General features: G+C 35.0%; 1 protein-coding gene, 1 long non-coding RNA gene and 1 pseudogene across 4 annotated transcripts; all 3 read right to left on the bottom strand.

The window, feature by feature from the left end:
• Window positions 1-4,357: 4,357 nt before the first annotated feature.
• On the bottom strand, window positions 4,358-5,627 carry LOC116016826 (annotated as a pseudogene).
• Window positions 5,628-6,161: 534 nt separating this feature from the next.
• On the bottom strand, window positions 6,162-8,407 carry LOC116023912. Of its 3 annotated transcripts, none has more exons than XR_004099460.1 (5): window positions 7,917-8,407; window positions 7,290-7,349; window positions 6,961-7,011; window positions 6,405-6,830; window positions 6,162-6,298 (listed from the first exon to the last, which is right to left on the bottom strand). It is a non-coding gene; the product is annotated as an uncharacterized LOC116023912 (long non-coding RNA). The 3 variants fall into 3 exon arrangements; XR_004099462.1 differs by having other exon boundaries at window positions 6,163-6,301; XR_004099461.1 differs by having other exon boundaries at window positions 6,170-6,304.
• A 709-nt stretch (window positions 8,408-9,116) lies between these two features.
• On the bottom strand, window positions 9,117-15,581 carry LOC116023645 (probable LRR receptor-like serine/threonine-protein kinase At1g07650). Its single transcript, XM_031264648.1, has 25 exons — window positions 15,430-15,581; window positions 15,109-15,313; window positions 14,825-14,896; window positions 14,632-14,700; window positions 14,473-14,544; window positions 14,293-14,364; window positions 14,066-14,137; window positions 13,887-13,955; window positions 13,732-13,803; window positions 13,547-13,618; window positions 13,376-13,444; window positions 12,927-13,031; window positions 12,651-12,716; window positions 12,446-12,514; window positions 12,320-12,358; window positions 12,175-12,209; window positions 11,668-12,035; window positions 11,386-11,584; window positions 11,152-11,298; window positions 10,868-10,986; window positions 10,548-10,758; window positions 10,341-10,409; window positions 10,172-10,238; window positions 9,730-9,880; window positions 9,117-9,629 (listed from the first exon to the last, which is right to left on the bottom strand). Exons 1-25 carry the CDS (start codon window positions 15,524-15,526, stop codon window positions 9,315-9,317), a joined length of 2,901 nt encoding a protein of 966 aa, XP_031120508.1. The 5' UTR covers window positions 15,527-15,581; the 3' UTR covers window positions 9,117-9,314.
• Window positions 15,582-17,903: the final 2,322 nt, after the last annotated feature.

Genomic DNA, 17,903 nt, shown 5'->3' with positions numbered 1-17,903 from the left:
ACCTAAATCCTCTGATCCAGGCTCATCATCAAACCCAATGAAAATCTCATGGATCAGAGGCTTTAGAAGGTCAACCTCAACTTTGATCCTAGCATAGCTAGGTCTAGTGAAGTGCAGGGTTGCATAATCTGGTGCTAGGAACCTGCCAATTGGCTTGCTAATCTGCCTAAGAGAGGCAAGATTAAAGCAGTTAGCACTGAGTTTAGGAAGCTTTACCCACACTGGAGCAATGCTGGATTCTCTCTCAGTAGAAAATCCCATGGACCATCTGAATAACCTCATTTGGAACCTACCAAACATGATCTGTTCTTTCATGAAGATATTCAGACAGTCACACTCCTGAGAAAAAGCCAATGTGACATGCCTAGGATCCACCCACCCTATCTCAACAGTCCCTTTTAAAATGAATTTGTTAGCAAACAGTTTTCTTATTTCTTCTAAGCTAGGTCTACCCCAAGAGAATTTGCCAATAAGCAAGTGATTTTCCACAACATTCATTTGTTTTGTTTCACTTCTCTTGAACCTTATGGCAGGCAAACCCCTATGGGATTCAACCTCTTTTTCAGAAATGGAAGGCTGTGGCAGCCCATCAAAAATACCTCCCTCAGTTTTACTTGTATCACCCTGAAACAGTCCTGAAGCCTTTCTATTCATGTTCCACTGATTTTGAGGAGGATTCTTGGCATGTGCTGCCACCCCCTTCCCTTTGTCTGGACCCAATGAAACCTTTTCAGGCACATTATTCCTAGTCTGGCCAGCAGATGTCACTTGGACATTTTCACAAACAAGTGCTTTGCGGCCAGGAAAATTATTCCCAGATTTTGCCTTTGGCATTTTCACAAACAGGACCCCTTCGAGACTCTACATTGTGTATTTTCTCATCAGGGATGCTATCTGGAACAGATTTACCTCTTACCAAAGTTCCATCCACATTGACACTAGGGATTTCTTGCTACTTCCTTCCTTCTGATTCATGCTTGACGCGTGATTCCCTTGGAGGTTTCAGAACTCCCGCTTTCCTTTCCCGCGGAACCTCCTCCGGTAAATCAAATTTGACTCCCTTGATTGATATTCCATCCCAGCAAAAGCCTTCTCTGGTTTGAAGGTGTCATTGATTTTGTTTTGTAGTTCTTTCTGAAATTCTACTCCCAGATTGCTCTTCTTAATCATCGACTCTGTTTTCTTTTCAATTGCCTTCGCAACTTCCTCCATCATATGTTTCGCAAGTAATTGCTCCATTGTTTTCTCTCCTTTTTTTGATTCCTCTTGTAGATCATCCAGAACGCCCGGACTAACCGGCCATTCCATATTTCCAATCTGCACTTTAATTGCATAGCCGGAGCTCCCTGATGATCGGGAAGATGAGCCCTCATTCTTTGTTTCCACCGACTGACTTTCTCCCAGTTTGCCATCAGATTGGTGCTCGATTGGATTAAAATCCTTTGAATTTAACTTTCGAATCATTATTTGCATCGCATTATCCAGCTGCTGGATTGTTTTCATCCGTCCGTCACCCTTCACATCCATGCCATAATGTTTCATCAGATTACTCCACAAAGGCATGGATGATTCATGATCGGTTTGCTGAGCATTCTGTGATTCCGCTTCTTTTTTTCGGTGACATAACCGTCTCTGGACCATCATACAGCGATGGCTGGGGTGGTGTCTCCGCCGTCTGAGCAGGTTGCTCCTCCATCCTGATGCGATTTCTTCTTTTCGGCAATGAACAAATGAATTCTGAAAGAGAACTCAAATGTGCGTAGGAGGCCGAAAATTCCAAATCCTAGAGAGAGGTGAGAGCGTTTCTAGAGAGAGAAAGATTTGGTGCAAAAGGTGTTTTTTAGGGGTTAGGGTTTGGGTTTAGGGGTTAGGGTTTAGGGTTAGCGGTTAGGGTTAGGGCTTAGGGGTTAGATTTTGGGGTTTAGGATTTAGGGTTTCAATTTAGGGTTTGGGTTTCGGTTTAGGATTTGGGCTTAGGGTTTGGGTTTAGGGTTTCGATTTAGGGTTTAGGGGTGAGGGTTTAGGGTTTAGGGTTTAGGGTTTGGGTTTAAGGGTTAGGTTTAGGGTTTAAGGGTTAGGTTTAGGGTTTAGGTTTTCAGTTTAGGGTTTAGGGTTTAGGGGTTAGGTTTAGGGGTTAGGGGTTAGGTTTAGGGTTTAGGGTTTGGGTTTAGGGGTTAGGTTTAGGGTTTGGGTTTAGGGGTTAGGTTTAGGGTTTTGGTTTTCGATTTAGGGTTTAGGGTTAGGGGTTTAGGGTTTAGGGTTAGGGTTAGGGGTTTAGGGTTTAGGGTTAGGGTTTAGGGTTTAAGGGTTAGGTTTAGGGTTTAGGGTTTGGGTTTAAGGGTTAGGTTAGGGTTTAGGGTTTCAATTTAGGGTTTAGGGGTTAGGTTTAGGGTTTAGGTTTTCAATTTAGGGTTTAGGGTTTAGGGTTTAGGGTTTAGAGTTAGGGTTTAGGGTTTAGGGTTAGGGTTTAGGGTTTAGGGTTTAGGGGTTGGGCTTAGGGTTTGGGTTTAGGGTTTCGATTTAGGGTTTAGGGGTGAGGGTTTAAGGTTTAGGGTTTCGGGTTTGGGTTTAAGGGTTAGGTTAGGGTTAGGTTTAGGGTTTAGGTTTTCAATTTAGAGTTTAGGGTTTAGGGTTACGGTTTAGGGTTTAGGGTTTTTCAATTTAGGGGTTAGGGGTTAGGGGTTAGGTTTAGGGTTTAGGGTTTGTGTTTAAGGGTTAGGTTTAGGGTTTAGGATTTAGGGTTTAGGGTTTAGGGTTTCAATTTAGGGTTTAGGGTTTAGGGTTAGGTTTAGGGTTTAGGGTTTAGGTGTTAGGTTTAGGGTTTAGGTGTTCAATTTAGGTTTAGGGTTTGGGTTTTCAATTTAGGGTTTAGGGTTTAGGGTTTGGGTTTAGGGTTTAGGGTTTAGGGTTTGGGTTTAGGGTTTAGGGTTTTTGGGTTTAGGGTTTTAGGGTTTTAGGGTTTAGGGTTTAGGGTTTAGGGTTTATGTTTATGGTTTAGGGTTTAGGGGTTAGGGTTTAGGGTGTAGGGTTTCAATTTATGGGTTAGGGTTAGATTTAGGGGATAGGGTTTAGGGTTAGATTTAGGAGATAGGATTTCGATTTAGGGGATAGGGTTTAGGGGTTAGGGTTTCAATTTAGGGGTTAGATTTAGGGTTTAGGGTTGAAGGTTTCGGGTAAGGTTAAATTTAGGGGATAGGGTTTAGGGTTAGGGTGTAGGGTTTACGGTAAGTTTTAGGGTTTAGTGGTTAGGTTTATAGTTTAGGGTTTAAGTTAGGTTTAGGGGTTAGGGTTTAGGGGTAAGGTTTAATTTTATTTTATTTTTAACCAAAGGACCTTCATTGCATATAAAAATAATATGTACAAGCAAGAGCCCAAAAGTGACCACTTACTAAGACAAAATAGGGCAAGGCATTGCATATAAAATGGGCCTAAGAAGCCTAAAAGATAATGCTAGAGTTTAGTGTAAACTGTTTAGGGGTTAGAAATGCATAATGAGCAGTAAAAAATAAAAAGAATTCTTAACTAATCAAATAAAAGAAAGAGCATAAAAATGAGACGTAAAGAACCCATAAAATGAACACAATTTAGTACAAAATTAACACGTATGGACAATGATAAAGTTATTGATGAAAATGGACAAATGGACAATCAAGCACATACGTCACTACAAAATATTTGGCATGTAAAAACAATCTATTACCCATATTGTTCAATAGAAGTGATAAAGTATATCTTTTGAGTTTTGAGAGAACATATCGATATAACATGTTTGCACACAACATATTAACACACCAACAGACGCCTGTTCTTAATTTTTTTTTTAAAATTTTTAAACTATAGGCGCATGTTCTTGTGTAAGAACATATTCTTATAGTATAAAAAAATTTAAAAATAAAAATAGGCATCTAGAAACAAAAGCTCTCCCTATTACAGTACTTTTTTTAACCATATTCAACATAATTTAATTTAATCATCCACAATAATCAATTCAATCCATCAATCGATAATAATCTATCCTAATTAACTAATAATCATTATAACAATCCATCAATCTATAATAATATATCCTAATTAACTAATAACTATTATAACAATCTATCAATAATATAATATTCAAACTATACTCCACCATTCCAGGTGTAAAGGAAATAGATGATGAAGGCACTGATTTTAAAGCAAATTAAATATTTTCCAACAACAGCTACATGAAATACAACCTACAACATGTGTGTGTACTGTGTGAAAGTATAAGCCATATGAATTAAAAAGACAAATAGAAATTTTTTACTCTAAGGGCTACTGTATAATTATCGAGAAAATAAGAGAACTATAGTTAGGTAAATATTTAAGCAAAAAAGACATCACAAGTGAGACGCATAAAGTCCACAAAATATTCTGTCCAGTGTCCACAAAATTTATAGCTATTATGAGAGTTTGCATCTAAGCTAAAAAGAATAGTGAACAAAATAAATACCTGCTGCTTAAGAGCAATCATTTTCTTTAGCCTTTGCCTCATTTTGAGCATCAATTTCATCTTTGATTAGTTCGTCAACTTAGCTAGTATACTCTCGGATGAACTGCAAGAGATAGAACCATGAGAATGGCATGGGAGTGTTCTACAAGCCATAAATAAAATACAAGTCCAAAGGTTCACTTTTATTCTTCTGTCAAACTTTTATTTACACTCTTTGGCTATAAGGTATCTGCAAACTATGGATGATAAAAATATATAGCAACTTAGAATTAATTAAATCCTAACATTTGATTAATGCCCTCATAAGCTAAGTTGGTCAAACTCAAACAATAAGCAAAGGGAGGTGAGAGCAAGAGAATGAGAGTCACCTGCAATAGATAAGGGAAGGCAAAGTCTTTAATATTGTTCATCCAGGCCAACTCGAGAGCAACATCTGGGCGAATCAAGTCGTAACAAACAAAGAGGCATGAGGCAAAGCATTCCTTCTTTCCCTGCAAAAGCATAGCAAACACATTACTTACATCCACCAACAGTTCAAATTCTAATGCCCTTTTCTCTAGAAAGTAAATTTTATTAACATGTTAAATGAAGAGAAAAAAAAATCATGTTGTTACCTGTTCAATGAAATAAACCAGCAACTCCTCAGCAAGTTCACAGTTACCAGATTGCGAGGCAGAGAAATCTGTTCTTTAAGTCTTGAGCATCAAAATAATTTGCTCCAACCTATTAAAGGCTAAGACTATTTATTATGGTTTTACTGAGAATAAACAACTTTGAGGATACAGGTGCCTAAATGCTATAGCATCATTACCTGCTACAGTTGAGCTGTGAAAATCACGAAACTGCTAAATGAATGATATATTTCTGGAGAAACATACATCAATATTGCTTCAATTCTATATTACTATTATTATAATAAAATATATCTAATCTCACTTCATGTAGCATATTTAAGTATTTCCATCCTATAAAGTAACAATTAAAAGGACCCACAATAAATTCGCAAACACACTTAACTATGCATATAAACAAGCTTATACTGACTTCCACCAAAAAATTTAAATGTTTAGAGAATGAAGTTAAAATAAAATATGTATGCTTACTCCATTTTACATGATCTGGTGTTGTCGGCAAAGAATGTTGCAGCAGCCATAATTAGGCAAATATCAACAATTGACAAAGAATTAGGCAAGTCAAAAAGGGTTAGGCACCTACCAAAATATTTATTATTTGGTCCCTAAACTTTGGACTAACTACAAAATGACCCCAATTTCTCAACTATAAATAGGGAGGTCATTTGCCATTCTTGTCATCCCAAATCATTCTATTCTTCCCTCATATACTAGAGATATTAGAGAGTTTGTTGAGTGTATTTCTCCTTCCTAGCAAGAGAGAATTATCCTTGTTTTCTCCTTGTTAGTTAGAGAGTGGTTGTAACTCCTATTTTCTCATAGTGAAATTCTTCTACCCTTGCCCGTGATTTTTACCCTAATTTGTTTAGGGGTTTTCCACGTAAAATCTGTGCCTCATTTATTTTTCTTTCTCAAATTATTGTTGCAATCTGATCTATCCCACTTCCGCGGGCGCAACACTGGTGTGATTCCAGATCTTCTCATTTCACTGAACAAGTTGATGGCTTTGAAGCACTTGCAATGGGATCCATAACCGCCAATCATAGAATTCCACGTGACCAAGCTTCTACCAGACATGTTAGTGAAAATACAATCTGCATATTCCAAGCATCCACGTTTGATGTACATATCAGTCAGGGCATTTTCCACTTGATTATCTTCTTGAATCTGATATCCTTTCCTTTAAGTAGAGCTGCTACTGATGAAACAGCATCCGGGATTAAGCCATGCTTTACAAAATATTTTATTGAATGAGTAAAAGCTAACAAGGAAGGTGAACAAATGGGGAAGCCTTTTACCTTTCTCAGGATGTCCACCACCCATGTGTGGTCCACCTTTAGTGCAAGGACATTGAGAAGATCATTAATCAGAACAGGATGCTCTTGCAAATAGAAGTGGACAGCCTTGTAATACAGCTCCAGTGCTGCTGCTCATCACATGCTCGGATAAGAGGAATGTTAAGACAGGTGGAGAACAATTTAATATGTTCCATCAGCTTCTCATGACGGTATCTGGCATACAATACCCCAAGCTCTGTAAAGATACCCATATGTGCACTCTCCAATCCTAGTCCACTTTCCATAAGAGAATTAATTCATTGAAACAACCTCTGTTTTGATAGAATTCACTCACTTCTTCTAAATCATCCACCTATTAAATCAGCTTCACAAGTGTGCTCGCCAATTTTCCCCAGCTAGAAGACCAATAAGGACAGCACAAGGATCCTAGAAATAGGAAAAATATTAAAATAAAATAAAATAAAAAATAAAAAGGAAAAATTGTTATTATGTAGGAGACTGAAATTAAAATTTGAAAGCTAACAACCACAGAGGAGGTCAGGAAGAAGGCACTCACAGTTTTGTGACCATAGTAAGCACGGTAGTATTGTGCTGTATAGTAGAATACCTGACAAAGAGGAAACATCACTTCAGAATCCCACATCATTATCAGCCAATTTACAAGTTCAAACAAATTGGCTCCAAACCAATTTTTGATTTCCCCCTCATTGCAGAAGTGAAAATGTCAAAAAGATTGCATGTAAAACTATAGCATCTTAGCATGAATGAAGTAAACATGCTTAGCACTGAATTTCAATATTGTAAAAACAAATTCATAAGTGATATAAAAGCAGAAGTTCATCAGCATTACTTCATACAAAATTATCACAAGGATTTGCAACTAACCTCCTCTGGGTGGGCAATTGCATAATCATACTGTACTCTTGTGGCTTCATCTTTCAGTATCTGCAAGTAAAGAATCAACCTGTTTAATACCACCCACAAAGGCAAAGTTTCTCACCCCTAACCTACCAGTCAAATATGGTGACACTTGCTTAATCAATAAACAACATAGTAGAAACTACAGATTTTTAAAATGATCAGATCCATTTTCATCTGAGACAAGATAGTAGAAACTACAGATTTTAACATCCATATTCTTCCTTATAGAGGGAGATCCATCAAGAAACTACTACATTTTTTCCACCAAAATGTATGTTAAGCGGCAAAGATAGCATCTATTACTCACTGGTGAATTAGATACTACATTTTTCCACCACAAATGCACAATTGTCAACCAAATTACCAGTATAAACTGAAAATAATCCATCAGAAAAAAATTGCAGAGTTAAAAGCAAGCGCAATTTTTACAAAGTACTACCTTGATTCTGGATCAAGATTTTTATATGGATGATTAAACAAAGAAATTGAAAAAGGAAGGCAAGACTCTGAAAACAACAATTGATAAGTTCATCAAATAAAATTGATTCACTGCATTGCAAAGTAGAGGAAAGGATCGTAATAGAAAATCACCAAGAAGATCGTAACAGTCGTCTTCTTGGGGACGCCCCGGCCCGAAAGGGAGCCGCCGAGGACATCCAATTCAATCAATCACTTTCACCCAATTCAATAAAGAAAGAAAAAGAAAGAGAGATTTCAAAGATAACGGATAGTCTGAGAAAACAGTGTGTCTGTGCGCGTGAAAACTGAAAAGAAAGAAAAAGAAAGAGATATTTTTGGAGTGGCGAGCGGGGCCGAGGAGTTGTGGGTTGAATTTTCCGTGGCGAGGATATATATATATATATATATAGGAGCCGAAGACCGAGAGAAGTTTAGTGTAATGCGCGGTGGAGGCGGAGCAGGTGGAAGAGCACATATGATTCCATGCACAAATTGACATAATGTTAAGTGTCCAACTTTCTCATACTGTACAAAATTAGAAAGTAATTGAAATTAAATGCATATATGGATCTCTTTAGTAACATAATTAGTTTATCAATCAATTTTGATTTATTTAACGACTATTAGCTGCTTGACTTGGTTAAACACTTAATATGAGTGTTTGATTAATTAACTTTTTGTAATTAGTTTTGGATTGAGACTTATTATATTTTTAGATTAGATTAGATTATAATGGAATAATGTCAAATAAACAATCCAAGTAGACATTTATTGTGTGATCCATGGTATAATTTGTCAACGTCTTGATTGGCATGTGGGAGTGAGTTGATGGGTATGGATGTTATGTTAAAAATAAAAAATCCAAAAATAAAAATCCCAAAATTGAACTTTTTAATGATATTGATAAATAAAATCTCAATTAAATATCAAAGGTCTTGTGGTTGAACAACATGGCTGGAGCTTCTCAAATGAGAGGTCTCAAGTTTGAACCCTAGTGCGAAGACATTGACTCTTTGTGCTTTAGTAAGTTGAGTATGTATGAACAGATACTCAAAAAAATTAATCTCCATTAAACTTTTTAACGATATTGATAAAGGCCATATTGTAAAAACTGTGGAGTTTTGAGTTTAATTGGACGAGTTTCAAAGCCATCTAGATACATGGAATTGAACGGCTCTAGGAGACATGCATGAGGCGCTATGGAAGTAAAGAACGAACAAATTAGAAGTATTATGGTTGAACTCGGGATTCAAATTAGCAATGAGAACGAAGGATTTGAGCTTTAGGGACAATCTGTTTATGGCCAAAGACACCACCATGGACGTGCAGTGGTTGAATTATCACGTTGCAACTTGATTAATTTATAAACTTCTTGTATCTCACACGCTTAACTATGATCCAAATTGCTCAAACAAAGTGATTACAAACTTGTAGAAAGTGTATTTGATACACACCTGAAATTATTGGTTCTTGTTTTTCCTGGTGTTTTTATTTCTTACACCAAAACCCAATATTAAATAAAACTAAGGACTAGTTTATTTCCTTTTTTAGATATGTGCAATCTGAGATGTTGGGAGAATCACTTGAATTGGGTAGCATTTCATCATAATGATCTCTCATTGCTTCAAAGTTGAATTCATGTTGATCGGATTTGTACTCAAGAATATCATCATGGCCTTCAAGCATGTTGACTACTGCTGACATGGATGGCCTTAGAACTGGTGAAGGATTAGTACAAAGCAAAGCCACTTTGGTCATTCTGAGTGTCTCTTCTTTGTCAAAATCAGAACCCAATCTTGGATCTATTAACTCCATTAGGTTCCCCTTTTTTTGAAGATCAAGTGCCTGAATATTGAGCAATAAATCCAGCAAAACATAGTAATAGGCCACTTAGTTTGTAAGGTCTACAATCAATGAATTGAGTTTTGTAGTACTGATATCTCACCCAATCAAGGATGCAAATAAAGTTTTCATCAGGACGATACTTCATGTTGCTCTTCCCCGCAACAATTTCTAGTGCCACTATTCCGAAACTATAGACATCAGCTTTGTATGTTAAGTAGCCCCACATTGCATATTCAGGAGCCATATATCCTCTACAGATAAGGAAAGAGTAATAGTTCATTTTCTTGGAAGATTCAATGCAGAGAAGTGTATAAAGAAGTCAGAGAACCAACTTTTTTTTCAGAATGAAGTAATTAGTTTTTTCAATTGAAATGTAACTTTAGCAATCAAATTTTTTAAAATAAAGTTGTTTATTATGTATGTAGTTAAAGATTTGGAATAAGAATAAGTAATGAGAAGCAGATGCAGCCTACACTTTCTTTCAACTATATGAAGAATATGGAAATGCAAATGAACAAGAAATTATACAAGATAACACTTACATTGTTCCAGCAACTCTTGTGCTAATATGTGTATTCCCATCATCATTAAGTTTAGCCAGGCCAAAGTCTGAAATTTTTGGATTGAGTTCTTTGTCAAGAAGCACATTGGTGGCTTTTATGTCTCTATGAACAATTTTTATTGCTGATTCTTCATGTAGAAAAGCTAAACCTTTTGCAATACCAAGACATATTCTTTGTCTGGAAGGCCAGTCTATTTTGGGTTGACACTCTTCTGAACCTATAATTAACTGTTAACTCAAAACACTTATATTTATCTTGATAAAATAAATCAAACCCTCTCTAGCTATTATATAAAGAAAGAAATTTTTATTTTTATTGTGACTAGCATGAAAATTATTTATGATTTCAAATTTACCAAAAAGAGCATGAGCAAGGCTATTGTTTTCCAAGTACTCGTACACCAACAGCAATTGCTTTCCCTCGACACAACACCCATAAAGTTTCACAAGATTAGGATGCTGCAAACACGAAATCATGCCTATTTCATTCAAAAATTCACGATTTCCTTGACTTGATTTGGATGAGAGTTGTTTCACAGCAATAACTGTACCATCCAATAATGTACCCTAAAATCAAAGATCATTTACAAAAGCATCTATAAAATAAGTCCAAAAGCAAAAGCGTTAAAGAATGAATTTACAGAGACACATTATGGATATTCATATTTCTCTATACCTTGTAGACGGACCCAAAGCCACCTTCTCCAATCTTATTGGTAACATCAAAGTTGTTTGTAGCCACTTTAATTTGTGTGAAGGTAAACAGACCTGTTCGTAAATCAAAACCTCGTAGTTCTGTACAAGAACAATTACTTTAAGAATAATTACTAGTGCAAGAAAGAATGAGTTTTGGGATTGAATCTGCGTAGCACATAGATTGCATGCATAAATTGTCACAATTTCCAACTTTCTCATACTGTACAAAATTAGAAAGTAATTGAAACTAAATGCATATACTACCTTTTCCCGGCGAGGTCTTGTTTCTAATGTAGATCTTCCACCAAGCAAAACAGAGAATTGTGAAAGTAAGAAACAAAGAAGAAGTTACTACGGCAACTATGATTGAAGTCTTTCGCTCTTTGGGAGGTTTGAAATCTACAAAATTGGCTAAAAAGAAACAAAAATATTAATAAAAACCAAAATATATAATTATGTGCTATTAATTAATTATATGGAAGCCATAACTAATTTTACCAAATTCCACAGAAATGGCAGATATTAGAGGTCCATATGATGGTCTTATCATATCTAGGACTGCAGTTCTTTTCCCAGAATACACAAAGCGCACCTCTAGAGTTTTATCTTTTACAATTGTTTGAAATTGTTTAACCAAAGTTTTATCAACTCCTTGTGCTTCAGTTTTAATTTCAAAATCCTTTAATTTCATTTCACCCTGTAGTAAATAAAAGCACTATAGTCAAATACACAACGTTTAATTATTGAAGTCCTCAATTTAAATTGAAGTTTTGAGTTAACCTGTATATAAACATCAAATATGCGTCTTCCAAAACTTTGAAAAGATCGATTATCTCTAATAACTATCTCTGCAAAATGAAGTTTCACTGTATAGTTTCCATTTGCCAAACAACGCCCATAATACGTTAGGGATAAAGGAGACAAACGAGCAGTCCTGTAGATTTCAGAATCCTTTACATTGATGACAGATATATTTTTTGCTATATATTGATCTGTATCAAAAAGGTCGTCCCCTGTATTACTGGCTAGCCAGTTTTCTCTATTGAAAAAAAATTTGGCAGGTCCAACAGAATCTTTATCTGCGTCATATGTAGTGTCACCAATTGAAACGTTTCCTCCACCACAATTGATGTGAAATGAATACCAATCTACAGTAAAATGAATAAAACAAACTAGACATCATCCATACAACGATATAGAGATAAAGTTAAAGGTTATTGCATGTCAGTGCTTATCAGCAACATTGATGCACAAATGCATTAATGTATAGTGATATGATGTGCTTACCTTTCGTGCACTGCTTTAGACATTTTCCAATTTCTCTATAAAAATACAAAAGGGGATCAAGTCAGAAATCTTTGGAAACTAAATTACATTATGAGTGTCAGCATATTCATGGTTTGTTAGAGGATATATGTTAAAATTAACTTACTCATTTTCCTCTCCTCCATTATAGCTTTTGAACAAGTTTCTGCTAGGAATTGAAAAGTGAGAGTGCTAAAATGATCCATACTTGAAGACTTGAAACAGTAGAAGCATATAAGAGACAGAATCTTACAGATTCTCCCGATTGCAAATTGGTGACATAGAACTCTCCTCAAAATTATTGTAAGAAAGATCTATGTAACTGCACATTGCATGGTCGTTTAAATTCTATTAGTGATTTTTTATTACGAGAGTAGTTGAAAAGAGTTCATGTACAATACTACAAATTAAATTATAACTCCTATAAAACTCATTTATCACAAGACTGAACTAACTACCTATTCGGCCAAGAGTTTAGAATCCATTGAGGAATTTTTCCACTAAGCGAGTTGTTCGTTAGAAACCTAAGAACATATTGCATATATAAAATTTAATTTAGTAATATTGAATTCACACACAAGAAATAACAGAGAGAAGTTATCCTCAACTGAATCACAACAATGAGAAAAATAACTAGAATGCTGATTAGATTTCTATTATAACAAAATGCCCAAATATACAGGAATTTACTTATGCAAAATCATTAACATTATAATTGTTGATTTGTTACTCACAAGTACTGCATTTTATCCTCAAGCTCATTCTCATTAAGCCCTTGAAGCCCTTGAAGACCTTGAAGACCACTAATCCCTCCTTCAAGATTATTAAAGCTCAAATCTCTGCAAACTCAATATCATAACAAAACAGGAAAGTAGAGAAGCATATCAACTTAAGAATTACATGATAATGCACATTTCACTGACAATAAGAAAAAAACAACCAAGCTAATATATGATATTAATAAGTTGAGGAAGCAGGACATGGAATTCTAATCCTCTAATTAAAAAAAAAAAAATTACACAAACGAAAAAAATTCTCAAATAATTACTGGATAATTTATTTATTGACATGATTTTTCAGTACAAAAACCAAACTTCTACTATATTCGATCAATTCCTAAGATATGGAAAAAAAAAAAGAATCAATTTCCTCACAAAAGTAGTTCAGAAATTTAGTTACTGACATCATTCTCAATTTTGTCATATGATGTAAATCAGGTAAATTCCCAGAAATGTTACACCTCCTCAAAATCCTGCACCATAAAAATTATTTTTAATTTCCATAAATAACTTCAATCCATAGTGGAATTATGAAAATTAAGTTCATATTTTTGGAAAGAAAATGCATTACTCACAACTCTGTCATATTTGTCATGTCATTTAATGTCGGAAAACTCGAGACAGCTCCATTTAGGTCACTGATTCTACTGCAAGTTTGTGTGGTTAACAATCATATTTTAGTCTGTTAATCTTGACTATAGAAAATTCTGCTATAATCAGAACTATTATTAATTAATTTGTAAAGAAAATCTTAACTCACAGCCTCGCCAAGCCTGTCGGTACAAAGTTATTTTCAGGTATGGGTCCTTCAAAACCACTTGCTTCAAGCTCTCTGCCAATCGCATATGCTTCTCAATAAAAAAAATGATTTCATCCATAAATTTCAATTCTGTAGTTTTAGATATGAATGCTTACAGCAGAAGAAGGCTTTTCAAATGTTGAAAGCTAGGCATTTTCCCAGTGAAGTTATTACAGCCGAGGCTACTGCATAAATTTCCCCAAGACACATGACAAGTCAACATAAAGTATAGAAGAACGACAAATTAAAGAGGTGTATAACGGAAGAATATAATATGCATGCATGATGCCCTTACAGAGCTCCTAAATTTGTGAGAGCATTAAGTTCTTTTGGCAATTCACCTGTGAGATAATTATCACTAAGAAAGCTACAGACAACAAAAATAGAGACAGCATCAAATAAGTCATAAAAAAAATTTAGAATTTAACCAATATTATATTCTAACCAGTGCTTTCAAAAATATATATATATATTTTAACCAATGATGAGAATGATTCATATATTTGATTAACAAAAGCTTACAGATACTGTAAATTGATAAGATTCCCAAGCTCTGGTGGAACAGTTCCATTGAACATATTGCTCTTCAAGCTTCTGTAAATTCATTTGTTGTTACAACAAAACCCAATTATTAAGTTCCTTATATAAAGGTAACAACAGTTTTACTTATGCAAGTAGAGTGAAAGGAGCAAGGGCACATACAATTGTATAAGAGTTGTTATATTTCCTAAGTATTTTGGAATTGGCCCAGACAATCGATTCACATCAACAAAGCTGCAAAATTTCACAACATTAGCATGCATGGAAGAGCAGATAGCTTAAACCTGTATAGCATAGGTTATAGTACACAACACAACTTACATATTTTCCAACTTGGTAGAAGCCCATTCAAGGGGAATTGTACCACTTAAGTAGTTATAGCTCAAATTACTGCAGTAAATAATACTATTAATCAAGCAAAGAATATATATATATATATATATATATATATATATATATATACACCAATAAGTCTAGCAGATTATGGCATCAACATAGATAGTCGTCTTGTTACATTATCTTGAGAAAGGGTAACTTCACCAAGGAAGGAGGAAGGACACCCTGTAGATCCTGTTCAACTAAATATCTGCTTACACAAAAAGGAAAAAAAAAAAAAAAGGTCATGTTCCCCAAATTTACAAAGTACATTATTTTAAAGCATAAAGTACATACAGACACGAATAAATTAATACGGAGCAACAAGTAAAAAACCCACCAAAGACTCACTTCCAAGAAAAATGTCACAATCTTAATTGAGCCGTAACATAATGAGAGAGTTGGATAGAAGGAACAGCTTACAAGCTTTGCACATGGCAAATACCACCAGGGAAGCTACAATTGCAATTGAGAGCATTAGTGTACCAATGTTCCGTATCTGGTGTCCTCCAGTTGGAGTTGTTGTCACAAGGATTTAGTCTAAAATCCCAATCCTTCTTTCCCACTTCATCTGCTATTTCCTTAAGTGCATTTACTTCCAGATCGATACATGAAACAAAATTAAGCACTTTTTGGTGTTAATAAATATGTAATTTGCATGTAATGAAGACAGAGTGAGTATTAGAGAAAATTCATAACCACAAAGAAAACAACAGATCAGATCAGAGAGCTGAGGGGGCTCACTTTCATCTATAGGAAGATGCCCACTCTGTGACTGTGCTTCAACAAATATTATTGCATTGAAAGAGTGTATAATAATTGGTATGAGGATTATGAACATGCTTCAATTCTGGGGAAGATCCAATCTGCTGCAGCGCCGTTGTTCTTACATTCAATTCTTTAACATATTTATTTTATACATATATAGAAGGATAGATATAGTCATATACAAAGAAAAGATGAAAACAATTGTTGACATTTGATTGACTTTTGGGCAAGTGGCGTGGCGAGACCAACACACTCTCAAATCTTACTTCTTCAATTTACTCTCTCATTTGGCGGGTTCTGATAAGTAAATTTTTTCATGTGAGTCCCAATACAAGTGCCTATATTAAGATTTTTTGTGTGAGAGTAAATGGGGGGTAAAAAATGTGAGTACATATAACATTTTCCTTTCAACACTATGTTTTCTTCTTCATCGCGATCTCATGAATTTTTACTTGTAGGGTTGGTCAGATGTAAATATAATATTTATACTGAAAAATGTAATACTAATTAAGAATAATAAAGAAAATATTGATTTTCATCTCCCTGGAAAATATCGGGCCTGTTTACCAACAGAAAATTGTTTTCTGTTTTCTGTTTTCATTCTCTGTTTTTCATTCTCTGTTTTCAATTTTTCAGTTTTGAAAACTTGTTTACCAGTACTGTTTTTCGAAAATCATTTTCCACTTAGTTAATTATGTACTCTATATATACACACACAGAAATTAAAATAAATAAAATGACTAGCAATTAATTAAGATTAAGTTATTTCATGACAAAATGTTATTACAAAACATTACAAATGTCTTCACGTACTTGTAGCAAAACATTACCAAAACATTACAAATAAAATTGAGTACATCATCAATTATTATAATTTGCCCATATTGCATTTGCAATGTCCTCACGTACTTGTAGCATTTGTTGTTGACTCATATTTAATTGTGTGGTATCATTTCCAACTCCACTAGTGCTTCCACCATCATCATCCAAAATCATATCTTGCATGTACATGCTAGCTAATTGATCATCCATATCGTTCACCCGTATGAAATTGTGTAATGCACAACATGCAATAGGGATTTGGCTTTGTCTAACCAATGGGTAAGCATTAATGGACTTTAGAATTGGAAATCTCGCCTTTAAAAGTCCAAAACATCTCTCAATCACATTCCGCAATGATGAGTGTCGATAATTAAATAGAGCTTGCTTGTTTTGGATTCGTCCTTGGCCACGAAACTCATTCAAGTGATAGGCCTCCCCGCGGTATGGTGCCAAAAAACCAGGTACATTTGGGTAACCACCATCAACAACGTAGTAATAACCTATTAATTCAAGAAATAGACTATACTTAAAGACGTACTAACTTATCGATTTAAATTAAATTTAAATACGCTGTCCGTCGGGGTTTTTTTTTACTCTTTCATTCAAAATTCTCAAAAATTGTATTACGGCTGTATCGGGCCATTTTGCCTCTTCCTCATTTGTTTCTTCCAAGTTATTCATCTAAATGTAAGTTATAATAGTAAATCAGCATGTAAAATACTCTCTAGTTCTAAAACTAATCAAAACTAATTAATGCATAAACTCCTCACTGCACTGTACTGACATGCACCATCATTTTCATGCACTGACAACATATTAAGCTAATGAATAAGATCATATAAAATACTGCACTGATAAAAAATGCTAATGAACCAGAAAATGCTGCTAAATATGTTGTCTTGTCTAATGCTTATGCACTAGAATTGGTGTAAAGTGCTGCCAGTGACCTGCACTTAAAGGCAGTAGAATTGGAGATGTGACCATTCCCCAGTTTTGGGCTCACACAGGACTCTGGAATTGGCAGGTCATAATACACTCACAACCCTTCTTGATTCCTAAAGTTGTTTCAAAGAAAACATAAACTCAACAATTGGAAGAAGAAAAACAGGAATCTTGAATGCCATGTTGATTAAGAATCCTAATGGTTTTTTCTTCTAAAATGACCTGCACTTAAAGGCTAGTAGAACACCAATCAAGCATCATCCATGTTCCAACACAGCTTAATCACTGCCAAGAGTAATGGTTTTTTCTTCTCTAATTTTGTCTAAGTTATTTTAGAATTTTAGAGAGTAATGTCATTCAATACCTAAACCCATATGGTATGGGTAGCTATGTATGACCCTAAACCCACAGAAAACACAGAAATCTGTACAACTCATACACCATATGTAGCACACCCAACTATCAATTAAGCAAAAAAATAAAAAACACATACGAAGACAAACCTAAATAGAACCAAGCAGCACATTGCTCCAAAAATACATTGTAAAATTGCACATCATAAACAAAATATACTGAAATGGTTTTGAGATCAAGAAGGCTTACCCTAGATCGAGGTGATGGGCACGATCCAACAGACGACTTTGGTGAATCCGTCTTGGGAGTGAACTGACCGTCGTATGACCGTC

This window comes from Ipomoea triloba, chromosome 1 (genome assembly GCF_003576645.1).
Source record: "Ipomoea triloba cultivar NCNSP0323 chromosome 1, ASM357664v1".
NCBI lineage: Eukaryota > Viridiplantae > Streptophyta > Magnoliopsida > Solanales > Convolvulaceae > Ipomoea > Ipomoea triloba.
This window is presented reverse-complemented; position numbering and strand designations above follow the sequence as displayed.

What these genes read in the sequence shown, in the direction of transcription:
- LOC116023645 (XM_031264648.1), bottom strand. Translation starts at nt 15,526, where the DNA reads ATGTTCATAATCCTCATACCAATTATTATACACTCTTTCAATGCAATA. An exon ending in TCTAAAGCAGTGCACGAAAG is followed by an intron (nt 12,036 to 12,174) that starts GTAAGCACATCA and finishes ATTTTACTGTAG; the next exon opens with ATTGGTATTCATTTCACATC. An exon ending in CCTTGCTCATGCTCTTTTTG is followed by an intron (nt 10,410 to 10,547) that starts GTAAATTTGAAA and finishes AGTTAATTATAG; the next exon opens with GTTCAGAAGAGTGTCAACCC.